At 53.9% G+C, this 10,602-nt stretch overlaps 1 protein-coding gene across 1 annotated transcript; it reads right to left on the reverse strand.

Annotated features, from left to right (window-relative positions):
* Positions 1-3,069: 3,069 nt before the first annotated feature.
* On the reverse strand, positions 3,070-10,602 carry PSMC4 (proteasome 26S subunit, ATPase 4). Its single transcript, XM_084771594.1, has 11 exons — positions 10,469-10,602; positions 9,525-9,623; positions 9,220-9,406; positions 7,834-7,980; positions 7,635-7,744; positions 7,459-7,552; positions 4,200-4,367; positions 4,045-4,121; positions 3,735-3,903; positions 3,499-3,554; positions 3,070-3,297 (listed from the first exon to the last, which is right to left on the reverse strand). The coding sequence occupies exons 1-11, from the start codon at positions 10,502-10,504 to the stop codon at positions 3,184-3,186; spliced, it is 1,257 nt and encodes a 418-aa protein (XP_084627720.1). The 5' UTR covers positions 10,505-10,602; the 3' UTR covers positions 3,070-3,183.

The following is a 10,602-nucleotide window of genomic DNA, read 5'->3' on the forward strand; positions in this document are numbered from 1 at the left end:
AGTCAAACTTCTTTTCTTTATAAATTACCCTCAGAACGGTGGCATGTGCCTTGTTTGTTTGTTTGTTTGGTTTTTTGTTGTTGTTGTTTTGTTTTGTTTTTGGTTTTTGGTTTTTGGAGACAGGGTTTCTCTGTGTAGCCTGGGCTGTCCTGGACTTGCTTTGTAGAGCAGGCTGGCCTCGAACTCACAGCGATCCACCTGCCTCTGCCTCCCGAGTGCTGGGATTAAAGGCGTGCGCCACCACGCCCGGCCTGCATGTGCCTTTAATTCCAATTGCCTGGAAGGCCGATAGGAGAGGATTACAAGTTCAAGGTCAGCTTCAGCTATAAAGCAAGATCCTTTCACAAAACAACAAAGCACAGGCTCAGGTATGTCATCATAGTAACAGAAAACCTAACACAACCGTCTCCTGGATAGTAGATCCACACTTCCTCTTTACAGGGTTTGTGTTGGACAAAATGTTGAGTCTTTCCCAATCATGCGATTGTATTTCTGTCCATCACTGGGAATCTGAGCTGTGTGCAAACGATAGAGAAATCAGTGTGTCTAATCTAAGCAATGCCTGATGGGTTTTGAGCATTCCTCTTTAATACATGGTCTTTTGAAATTATGTGTGTGCGCGTGTGGGTACAGAAGCCCAAGGAGTGTCCGTTCTGCCAGCTATGGAAAAATCACTCCCTTCCCTTCAAGGACCTGACGTTCTCTATTTTTCCTAATAATATATACTTTTAAATTTTCACCCCTTGCCCCCAGCAATGTACAAAGAGACCCATTGTTGTTGGCGGTGCTCTTCTGTCAGGGGCAGAGCAGATGGCAGTCCTTTGTTCATACTAGCTCGATACCTGGCTTGGTGGCCAAAGCTGTTTTATGCCTAGGACACATAAATAATCCAATCCAATCCAGGAAGCTCAGTCTGGGAAGAATAGGAAGACAAAAAGAGACCCACGCATTCTGCCATGTCACTCGGTGCTGGCAGGGAAAGACGTCTATAGACCTGCCTCCACCGACACAGGCGGGCTGTAGACACCCACTTGGTGGAAGATGTCCCCCGACCCAGGGGCCCACCAGCCACATGGCCAGTCTGCAGCGTGAGTATGTAGTAGGCCAATGAGAGAGAAAGCGAAATGGAGTAGCTTGAGCATCATGAAGAGAGACAGAACTGGAATCCCCAGGGTAGAGAGGAGAAGTGGCCTCTTGTGAGTGGCCAGCGCTGCCACTTGGGGCCATGGTTAAGTCCCAGCCAGAGCTGCCACTGAGGGCCATGTCTGGGTCATGACTATACGTCAGGGATCGGTGTTGATGTCCATGGCTCATATCACCACTAGAGAACACAGGGCATCCCTGGTCGGGGCATCTGCTGGGAGCCAGACAAATGTGCAGGGGGCTGTGCAGGACTGTCTGCAGCGCTCTGCATAGCTGGCCCCACCTCTCACCAGTGGCAGCCAGAGGTAATGGCCTCGCCCCTCACCTCTAGCAGTTGGAAAAGCTGCCCACGGAGTCATGAGTGAAGGAGAGCTAGCCCTGCCCCTCACCAGCTGCAGCACTCGGGAGAGTGGGGCCCTGCACCTCACCTGAGCAGCAGAGTAGAGATGCCCCTGCTGGAGGGAGCACAGGTGAGCTGGCCCAAGGGCCAGAGCGTGGGAGAGCTGGCCTCACCACTTGTCTACTGTGAAGTGACATGGGTGTGGGGGTGAAGCTCCCCCCTTGTCACCTGTGGTAGTTGGAAGAGCTGGGCCTGAAGGCATGAACTCAAGAGAGATTAGCCATGTCCCCTCACTCACTGTAGCACTCAGGAGAGCGGGCCCTGAACCTCACCTGGGCAACACGTGGAGTTGGCCCTGATGGCGAAAAGAAGTGAGCCAGCCCCAAGGGTGCGAGAGGAGAGCTGGCCCAATCAATCCCTTGCAGGCTGCAGCAGCTGTGAGAGTAGGCCTCGTGAATTGACTGGGCAGCACACTGGAGTTGGCCCTGGAGGTCTGGGTGCAGCAGGTGAGCCTGCCCCGAGGGGCATGAGAGCTGGCTCTGCCCCCTGCCAGTGGCCTAGCCAGAGCAGTGCTTGAGAGCTTGTTTTGCTGGTATAGATAAGGGAGATCAGCTCAGCTGCCACCCAGGCCCTAATCCAGGGGTGAGTTGGCACACCCCAAAACCTATTATCTTTTATGCATAGTTGGGACGTGTGAAAGGCCCAGGCCTGCTGATCCAAAGCTGTGGGACATCCATGACAGAGGGAAACAACATAACCAGGAGTAATGGTGAGGACCCAATATATACTATACTCAGTACATGCCCAGTGACCACAGGGGCCAGGGTCATCAGATCCCCCGGGTACTGGATGAGCGACAATTGCTCTTACCCACCCAGCCATCTCTCCAGACACAATGGAGGATCCCATTGGTTTTTTAAATACTCTCAGTTTTGGAAACAACACCCAAGTATCTACCATGTGTAGGCGACGTCGACGTCACTACGACCAAACGGCACTCCCTGACTGTTCTGCCCTGGTCTGGAGGGGAGAGAAAGTAAATCTAAAGCAATGTTTTTCAACTTGTGGGTCATGACCTCTTTGGGGGTTGAACAACCTTTCACAGGGCACTGGGAAACAGGTATTTTACGTTACTATTCCTAACAGTAGCAAAAACTGGAGCTATGAAGTAGCAACAAAAAAACCCCTACGGCTGGGGGTCGTCACACATGAGGAATGACTGTGTAAAGGGTCTCGGCGTTAGGAAGGTTGAGAACCCCCGGGAGAAGGCATGGCAGCTTCTCCATCCCCCGCAGAACGCCGGCAGAAGAGACTGGGGGACTGACTGCCTCTGTCTCTGGTCCCCGTGTATGCAAGGAAGGCAGAAACGACTGAAAATGCAAACGATCTCGTGGTCAAGGCTTTAGTCAGGTTCATTTTCTACCCCGTTTCCCAAAACCTCCCAAGTCATTTCGTTCACATCCTTTGCTCTCAAGCTGCAAGCCAGGCCAGGAACCCTGCCTGCTCATCTGTCAGGACACAGGAGGCCCCAGTGGATCCTACTCAAGGTCCATAGTCCCTAAAGGAGCTAACACCTACCAGGAAACTAAACAGATTCAATTACGTCCATTTATTGACTAAACCGATCCTGGGTAAAGAGAAAACTAGCTTTTGGGACAGGCGCCTGGGGGGGAGGGGGCTCATGGGGAAGTTGGGGGGGGTCACTTGTAAAACTCGTGTTCCTGCTCGTCTTTCTTGATCACGGTCTTGTATGCTTTCTCGAAGTCCTTGGCCAAGACGATGTAGCGGTTCTCACGGACAGCAAGCATTCCACTCTAGGAAGGGAAGGGGAGTGAAAACCTGAAAACTGCACTCGCCGCACCCCTCCCCCCCACCCCTCCCCTCCCCACCCCAGACCCTCTGAGAGTTGGGAAGGGGGACACAGGCCCAGAACCCAGGGAGGCAACAAGGGGCCAGCACTGCAGAAGGGAAGACATCCTCAAACCCCCTGCTCAGATCAGAGAGACATCGCTCACCTCCTGGCAGATGGAGTTGATGTCGGCTCCTGAAATCTTATCTGGCCGGGCCACATCTGCAGCAGCTGGGTTAAAGAACGCTTTCCTCACATGGCGGGGTCAATTCTTAGAAGTGCATACTGTCCTGGGCAACACCCCTCTTCCCTGGCCTTCCCCTCTACTCAAATAGTGCTGGTGCCGAAGACCCAAACTCCACTCCCTGCTGGGTCCCGTCTCTCACTTCTGAAGAAGGATACAGTCTTCCAGGTCGACCTCCTCAGAGAGGTTCATCTTGCTGGTGATGGTAGAGAAGATCAACCTCTTCTGGCGACGGTCAGGGAGCGGGAACTCGATTTTGCGGTCCAGGCGTCCTGGCCGTAGCAGAGCCGGATCCAAGGTGTCTGCTCTGTTTGTGGCCATGATTACCTGGCACGGGCAGGGGCTCGCTCAGGCTTCTGCCATGCCCACACCCTCTTTTCCTGTCGTGACCCCTGGCCCTCAGGAGCCGAGCCCTGTGTCCCCTAGTCCCTGTCCATTTCCACCCCTTGCCAACCCTGAGTCCTAAACCTTCACATTGACGTTCTGGTCAAATCCGTCCATTTGATTGAGCAGCTCCAGCAGGATCCTCTGAACCTCCCTGTCAGCTGAGAGAGACACAGCCAGTCCGGAAGGCAGCCTTTGTCGAGCCCGCACAAGACCCAGGCCACTGCGGCGCTACTCACCTCCTGTCTGGGCATCAAATCTCTTGGTGGCGATGGCGTCGATCTCATCTATGAAGATGATGGCAGGTGCGTTCTCCTTGGCCAGGCGGAACACATCCCGGACCATGCGGGGGCCCTCACCCAGGTACTTCTGAACAAACTCTGAGCCCACCACACGGATAAATGCAGCTGAAGTCAGAATGACAGGGGTTAGAGAGGGGACCGCCCTCCTCTGGGGTCCCCTGCGCTTTAACTGGCCCTGGGAATTGCTGAGATGTCCTTTTCTTGGATAACTACCCATGGTGACAGCAAAGGCACAGGGCTGGGTCCCCAATCCAGCCACTGTTCATGCCTCACAACGACAGAGAAGCCCCAATCACAAACCCTGCATATATATGTCATTTGGGGGGCCTAAAAAAAGTATCAGAATATTAAATCCAAAACAAAAACTAAAAACCCCCAATCTCCAGAACGCATGCAAAACCATTTAACACCACAGAAATGCCTGTAGCCTAAGACGTTAGCGGCCTGGCCAACAGCACCAAGTTCACGTCTGCTCTGTGAGCCATCCTTGTGTGTCTGGAGAAGGGATCTTGGCATCCAGCCCAGCCTTGCCTAGGAGTGACTGCAGCCAGGCTACCTTGCAATTGTCCTGTTGCAAGCTCGGCAGTGCTGAGATCACACATCTTTGCCTGTCTCTGAACCACCTTTTCACATCCCGGGAGGGTCTTCTCATACAAGTGGCAGCTGGCAGCAAGGCCGAGGCAGGGTTGCTCTGAGCCCCCACCTGCCCTTGTTTCCTGGTGAGTGCACGACTGCATGCTGTATGGAACACACCCCTGGGGCTCTTTCCTACCTCAGCAGCAAGGAGACAGAACTCATGCACACAGGCCAAGCAGGAACCGAGCAAGGCTGCAGCCGTGGCCCGACATTCCCTTCCAGCCTACACTTCTCATCTGGCTGAACGTATCAAGAGGTACCCACTTTCCTGCATCACCTTAGGGCTCACCACACATCCTAACCTCTCGTCCTAGACATTCCCTCACCACTTTCCTCTGTGCCCAACAGAAACTCCTTAGGTCTCCCTCAGGACAACCTTGCATTTCCACAGCTGTCGCTTAAACCTTCCACTGTCTGTAGCCCCTCCTCTGTCTGCCTTTTTGCTGTCAAAAGATGTCACCTAAGCCACCTCCGCCATCACAGAGAACATCCAGCCCTCAGGTGACTGCTCTGCTCCCTTGGCCTCCTTGCCAGGACAGCGCCTTCCCTCACCTTCTCCTTCACCCCGCCCTTCAGCTGGGCACTGACTCCGCCTGTCATCTCTCGTTGTGCTTGTACCACCAATGTCTCCAGGCAACTAGCTCTTCCCAAAGGCAATTATAACACAGCAAACTCTTGCCCATCTTAAAGCCACCAGCATCTACTCCTCCCAGCCACGCCCCCCACCCCACTTGCCCCAGGAATGGACACTTGCTTGCCACAGCCTCTCAGGAACTAGAGCTCCCAGGCACATGGCAGACACTCAACAGTCAGTCAGTGCGGACCAGCGCCATTTTCTGAAAGGTATACACAGCTTCCGGAGGAGAGGAGAAGATTCCACGTGTCCTGCTAGCCCTGTGGTTTTCACTGATCGCCGCTGTTACCATTTTGACATCACTGTTTAGAGCCCTGGCTCACACCCATAAACATGACCTCAGAGGACACACTGATGATCTCCACAGCTCCACGCACAGCGCAATGAAAGCGGGATGGTACACCGTGCTTTACGTCTCTGGCTGAACGTTCCCTGGTCATGAAATCTCTGCCCCTCAGTGAACCCACTGCTCCCCCACTCCAGTTCACCCCTCCGTCCTGTGGAAGACGGCAATCACCTCAGGGTGCTCACACCAGGGACTCGGGACCGCTCTTAATCGCCTTTTGCCAACTACACCTGGGAAATCTCAGCGCTGCCACCCTTCACCATCCACGCCAGAGCATGCAGCATGAGGCTGCTGTATCAGGGCCCCTCAGTTTCTTGTCTTTTGATCGGCCGTCAGATTCTTTTAGACTAAAATCCTCTAAGTCTTTACACTCAGGCACCTCACAATCTCTTCAGCCTCGCCGCCTAGGTGCTGCCAAACATAGCTCTAGCGGCAGCCACTCACCAGGAAAAACCCACAGTGTGACTCTGCTCTAGTGGCATCTACAGTCTACCCACTAGTCTCTAAATGCGCCCCTCTCACCTCTGGGCCTTCCTTTCCTGACCTGATTTCCTCCTCGCAGTCTCCATGCCTGGCAGGCTCCTCCTCACACCTTGCTTCCCCCGGGAACCACTTCCTGAGAGGCCCATGTGGGAGGGACAGCACGTCCAGGGCACCGTCGCTGTCCACTTGAGTTCCCGAGAGCACTCTGTGGCCTGTCCCCTCCCTGGCCTTATCTCTAAGCACTTGCCCCAGTGGCTTCAACCCAGCAATCAAGTTGATAGCCACTGAGTCTAAACCCACATAAGAATTACAGTGCAGGGCTGGAGAGATGGCTCAGAGGTTAAGAGCACTGGCTGTTCTTCCAAAGGTCCTGAGTTCAATTCCCAGCAACCACATGGTGGCTCACAACCATCTATAATGAGATCTGGTGCCCCCTTCTGGCCTGCAGGTGTACACGCAGACAGAGCACTGTATACACAATAAATAAATACATCTTAAAAAAAAAAGAAAGAAAGAAAGAAAAAATTACAGTGCATTATTTCACTAACTCCTCATAAGCACCCTATGGAATTATGATGGAATTTGTCTATTTGCTTGGTTATTTGGGTTGTTTGCTTGCTTGTTTGTTTGAAAAGGGTCTTACAAGGTGGCCCAGGATAGCCTCAAACTCTTAACTTACTGCCTGTCTCTGGAGTTAGAACTAAGGATATTGGCCAGCATGTCAGATGGACTTATTAAATTCTATTTTACCTTATTAAGATGGGTGTCATTATTTAGCACCAGTCATTCGGGAACTCCCCACGTAGACCAGGCTGGCCTTGAACTCACAGCAACACAGCTGCTTTGAGACCTCCTGGGAGCTGGGATTCAAGGTATGTGACACCACACCTGGCTCATTAGTTTTTAATTTTGAGAAAACTGAGGCACAGTGAGGTCAAGTCACCTGCCTGGGACTGCACACCCCATAGGAGGCCCACTACCTGGGCTACGTCCCCCGAGCCTGTATTTACGGATACCAAGTTATGCCATTTCCTACGGAACTTAGGGGCGCAGGAGGCGAGGCGAGGAGAACGCCAGGGAAGCAATGAGAGGCCTACCTGTCGTGTGATGGGCCACAGCCTTCGCTAACATTGTCTTCCCACAGCCGGGTGGGCCGTACATGAGGACACCTCGGGGAGGGTCGATGCCAATCTGAAAGAAGCGGGCAAAGGATGAACCAAGGCCTCCTAAGCCAGCCAGGCCTCTCCCTGCCCCGCCACCTCCTCCCCCTCACCTGCTTGTAGAGCTCGAAGTGCGTAAGTGGGAGTTCCACGGCCTCCCGCACTTCCTGCTTCTGGATGTCCATGCCTCCGATGTCCGCGTACATCACGTCTGGCTTCTGGTCTAGTGGGAGAGTAGAGCTGGGGCTTGCGGCTTGGCCCACGGGGTCCCCTTGAGACTCCCAGGGCCCTGGGCGTGCCCCCACACCTCACCTGACGTAAGCATCATGATGCTGCTGTCAGCCTCGGGAGGCAGGACGTCCACCAAGGCATTGCTGTGTTTGTGCAGGGCCACTGAGGCATTGGGTTTGAGCAGTTCCCGATCGATGGTACTTAGGATGCGCACGTAATAGTTAGAGCCTTCGGAAAGGGGACAGGAAGGAACAAGGGGACGTGAAAAGGGCCAGAGGCTTGACATCACTCCTTCCCCACTTCCCTCTACACCACAGCCGCCACTTTCTAAGGTGTTCATCCCCGCTTAGCCTCCAGCCTTGCCTCCCCTGACCCACCCTCACGCTTATACTAATGACGTCCTCCTTTGTCCCAGCCCTGATTCTCTCCTGCGTCCCCATCTCCTGGATGCCCTCGGGTGTCTTCCAATGTGTCCCAACAAAGTCTTGTATTTCTCTTTAAACTGTGCTGTTTCTACTGGATCTGTCTCGTGGGTACCCGCTGTCCTTGAGTTCCCAGGCAGAGGACTAAGCCTCACGCTGCACCCCTCTCTCCACCCTTTCGGGGGGCGGGGGGGGGCACCTCATTCAATGCGACTTTCCACCCCACCTCCCCAATCTATTCCACTAATCCCTCCCCTGCTCTCACCTATCCCCGCCACCAGACCCTGCCCCCAGCTGGCCCCATCTTCTAAGTCTGTGTGGATTCCTGGTCACCCCACCCCTCTTCTCCAGTCTGCTCCCTATGGTTACGCTGAGTATGCAGGGCAAGACCCGACGGTACAGCAGCCTCCTAGACATCTCCCGCAACAACCTCAACTTCCGGTCGCTGCCTCCGCCAATCACACTGCTATCTCAGGGAGCCCCCACTGTCATAAGGTAAGATACCAGAAGCAACAGCCGGTGTTGGCAGGGCATGGATTTATGCTAATTAACAGCAGTTACTGCGTGGCAGCCCTCAACAGGGCACAAAGCCTTCAAAGCGCTCCCAGAGCTTTCACACGGCAGCTCCAAATCCAGCAGCGGTTGTGAAATTAACTCGGGGGGTGGGGGTGGGTGGGCTGCACTTTTGTTTGTTTGTTTTAACATATGTAGTCCTGGGACAATCTTATATAGACCAGGCTGGTCTCAAACGCACAGAGATCACTGAGACCCTCCTGCCCCTGCCTTCGCGGAACTGAGATTAAAGGTGTGCACCGTCATACCTGGCTGGTCAGACTCTTACATATACGCACAAGAACTGAGAGGCAGAGAGAGACATTCAGGAAATAAAATATACATCCACTTTTGAGTTTGTTACATCACCCTCCCCCCCCAACCCCCCAGCCTTGCCATTCTCAGAACATGGCAGCTCCCAGTTCCCGGCGTACAGAAGAACCGGGTGTTGGACACAGACGTCCCCACGTCCCCAACCTTCCGTACCACTCACCTGTGGTCGAGCCCACAATGGCTGTGTTCTGATCCACAGCCTCCAAAAACTGACCAATGACCAACGGGATGCTCTGGATGCGCTTCACTTCCTCCTGGGCGTGGAGGAATTCCTTTTTCAGATTCTTCTGCTCGTCCTTGATGTATTCCTCCTGCACTTCGAGGAACTCCAGCTCTTGCTGCAGCTTCTGTCCCAGAGAGAGAGAGAGAGCAAAGGGTTGGCTGCGGGCGACCCTGCTGGGCCACAGCGCGGCAGCAGGTGACAGGAACCCCCTACGCAGGACCCAGGTTAGGGTGGAACACAACCTTGTAGCGGCTGTACAGGTCCTCCAAGTCCTCAGGTTCAGGCCCCAGGAAGGACAGGCCGGTCTGGGGCCGAGACACAGACAGTGCTGGGATCTCATCCTGTAAGACAGAAGAAGAAAACTGGGTGCCGGAAGTGGGAGAATCATCTCACGAGATCAGCTAGTGACTCCATTTCACCACGAAGCCACTCTGCCTCCAGCACCTGACATAGCTCAGTTCCTCTAAATAATCACGGGGACTGAGCAATCCCCTGTGCAGGTTTCTAATATCAGGCCCCTTAAACAAAACTTCGTACGCCACCATCTCCTTCCCGTCTGCTTATATAACGCCCCTAACAGGGATGCAAATATTATACTGCAATTGCTTTATACACCAGATCCCAGCATCCCACTCGCCTCAAGAGGTTCTTAAAGCCACATGGGTTTTAAAGTCAGAGCACACATTCCAAGTCTCCCCCACCCCCCAAAAAAAGCTTTCATGTCAGACTCCCAACTCACATTATAAGGCCCAAAGGTCACTCAGCCAAACCACAAATAATACTTTAACACGACGCCTCCCCGTCCAAATCCCAACCACAGTCAGTCCGCTCAGCCACTTGGCCGCGGACGTACCTAGGCCACGGGGTCCCGCACATCACTCTCCACTCGGTCCAACCCCCAAAACCGAAAGAAAAGCTATGAGGCACAGCTATCCAGGCCTCGAAACCGCCCAGTCTTAAAAAAAAGAGTCTTTAAGCCGAACGCCACTTTGCTCCCGCTCTGCTTTTTGAGCTCTGACAAACACGGCTACCCAGCCCAGGCCACGGGAACCACTCCAAGCTCTCCACCGGGGGCCTCTGAAAACCACCCAGTGTCCCCCCCCCCGATCTGGGAATCCCGGAAACCAACCCAGCACCCCGACCCCAGGTCTAGCACGCGCCAAGAAAACCCAGATCCCCACCGCACCTGAATTTTCTCCACCAAAATGCCTATCTCCTCCATAGTGACCAAGCCGGCCTCAATGCAGCCGGGCTAGTCACGGCTTCCGCTGACGCCAACGGAAGTCCTCCTCACAGAGCATCTTGGGAAACGTAGTTTTA

The sequence above is a fragment of the Acomys minous genome (assembly GCF_964271855.1).
Source record: "Acomys minous genome assembly, chromosome: 20".
Taxonomy (NCBI): Eukaryota; Metazoa; Chordata; class Mammalia; order Rodentia; family Muridae; genus Acomys; species Acomys minous.

Coding starts and splice junctions, on each gene's coding strand:
- PSMC4 (XM_084771594.1), bottom strand. CDS start 10,504: ATGGAGGAGATAGGCATTTTGGTGGAGAAAATTCAG. Junction 7,981..9,219: donor CATTGTGGGCTCGACCACAG/GTGAGTGGTACG, acceptor CCCTTTCCGAAG/GCTCTAACTATTACGTGCGC. Junction 3,555..3,734: donor GGAGGTCGACCTGGAAGACT/GTATCCTTCTTC, acceptor CAGCTGCTGCAG/ATGTGGCCCGGCCAGATAAG.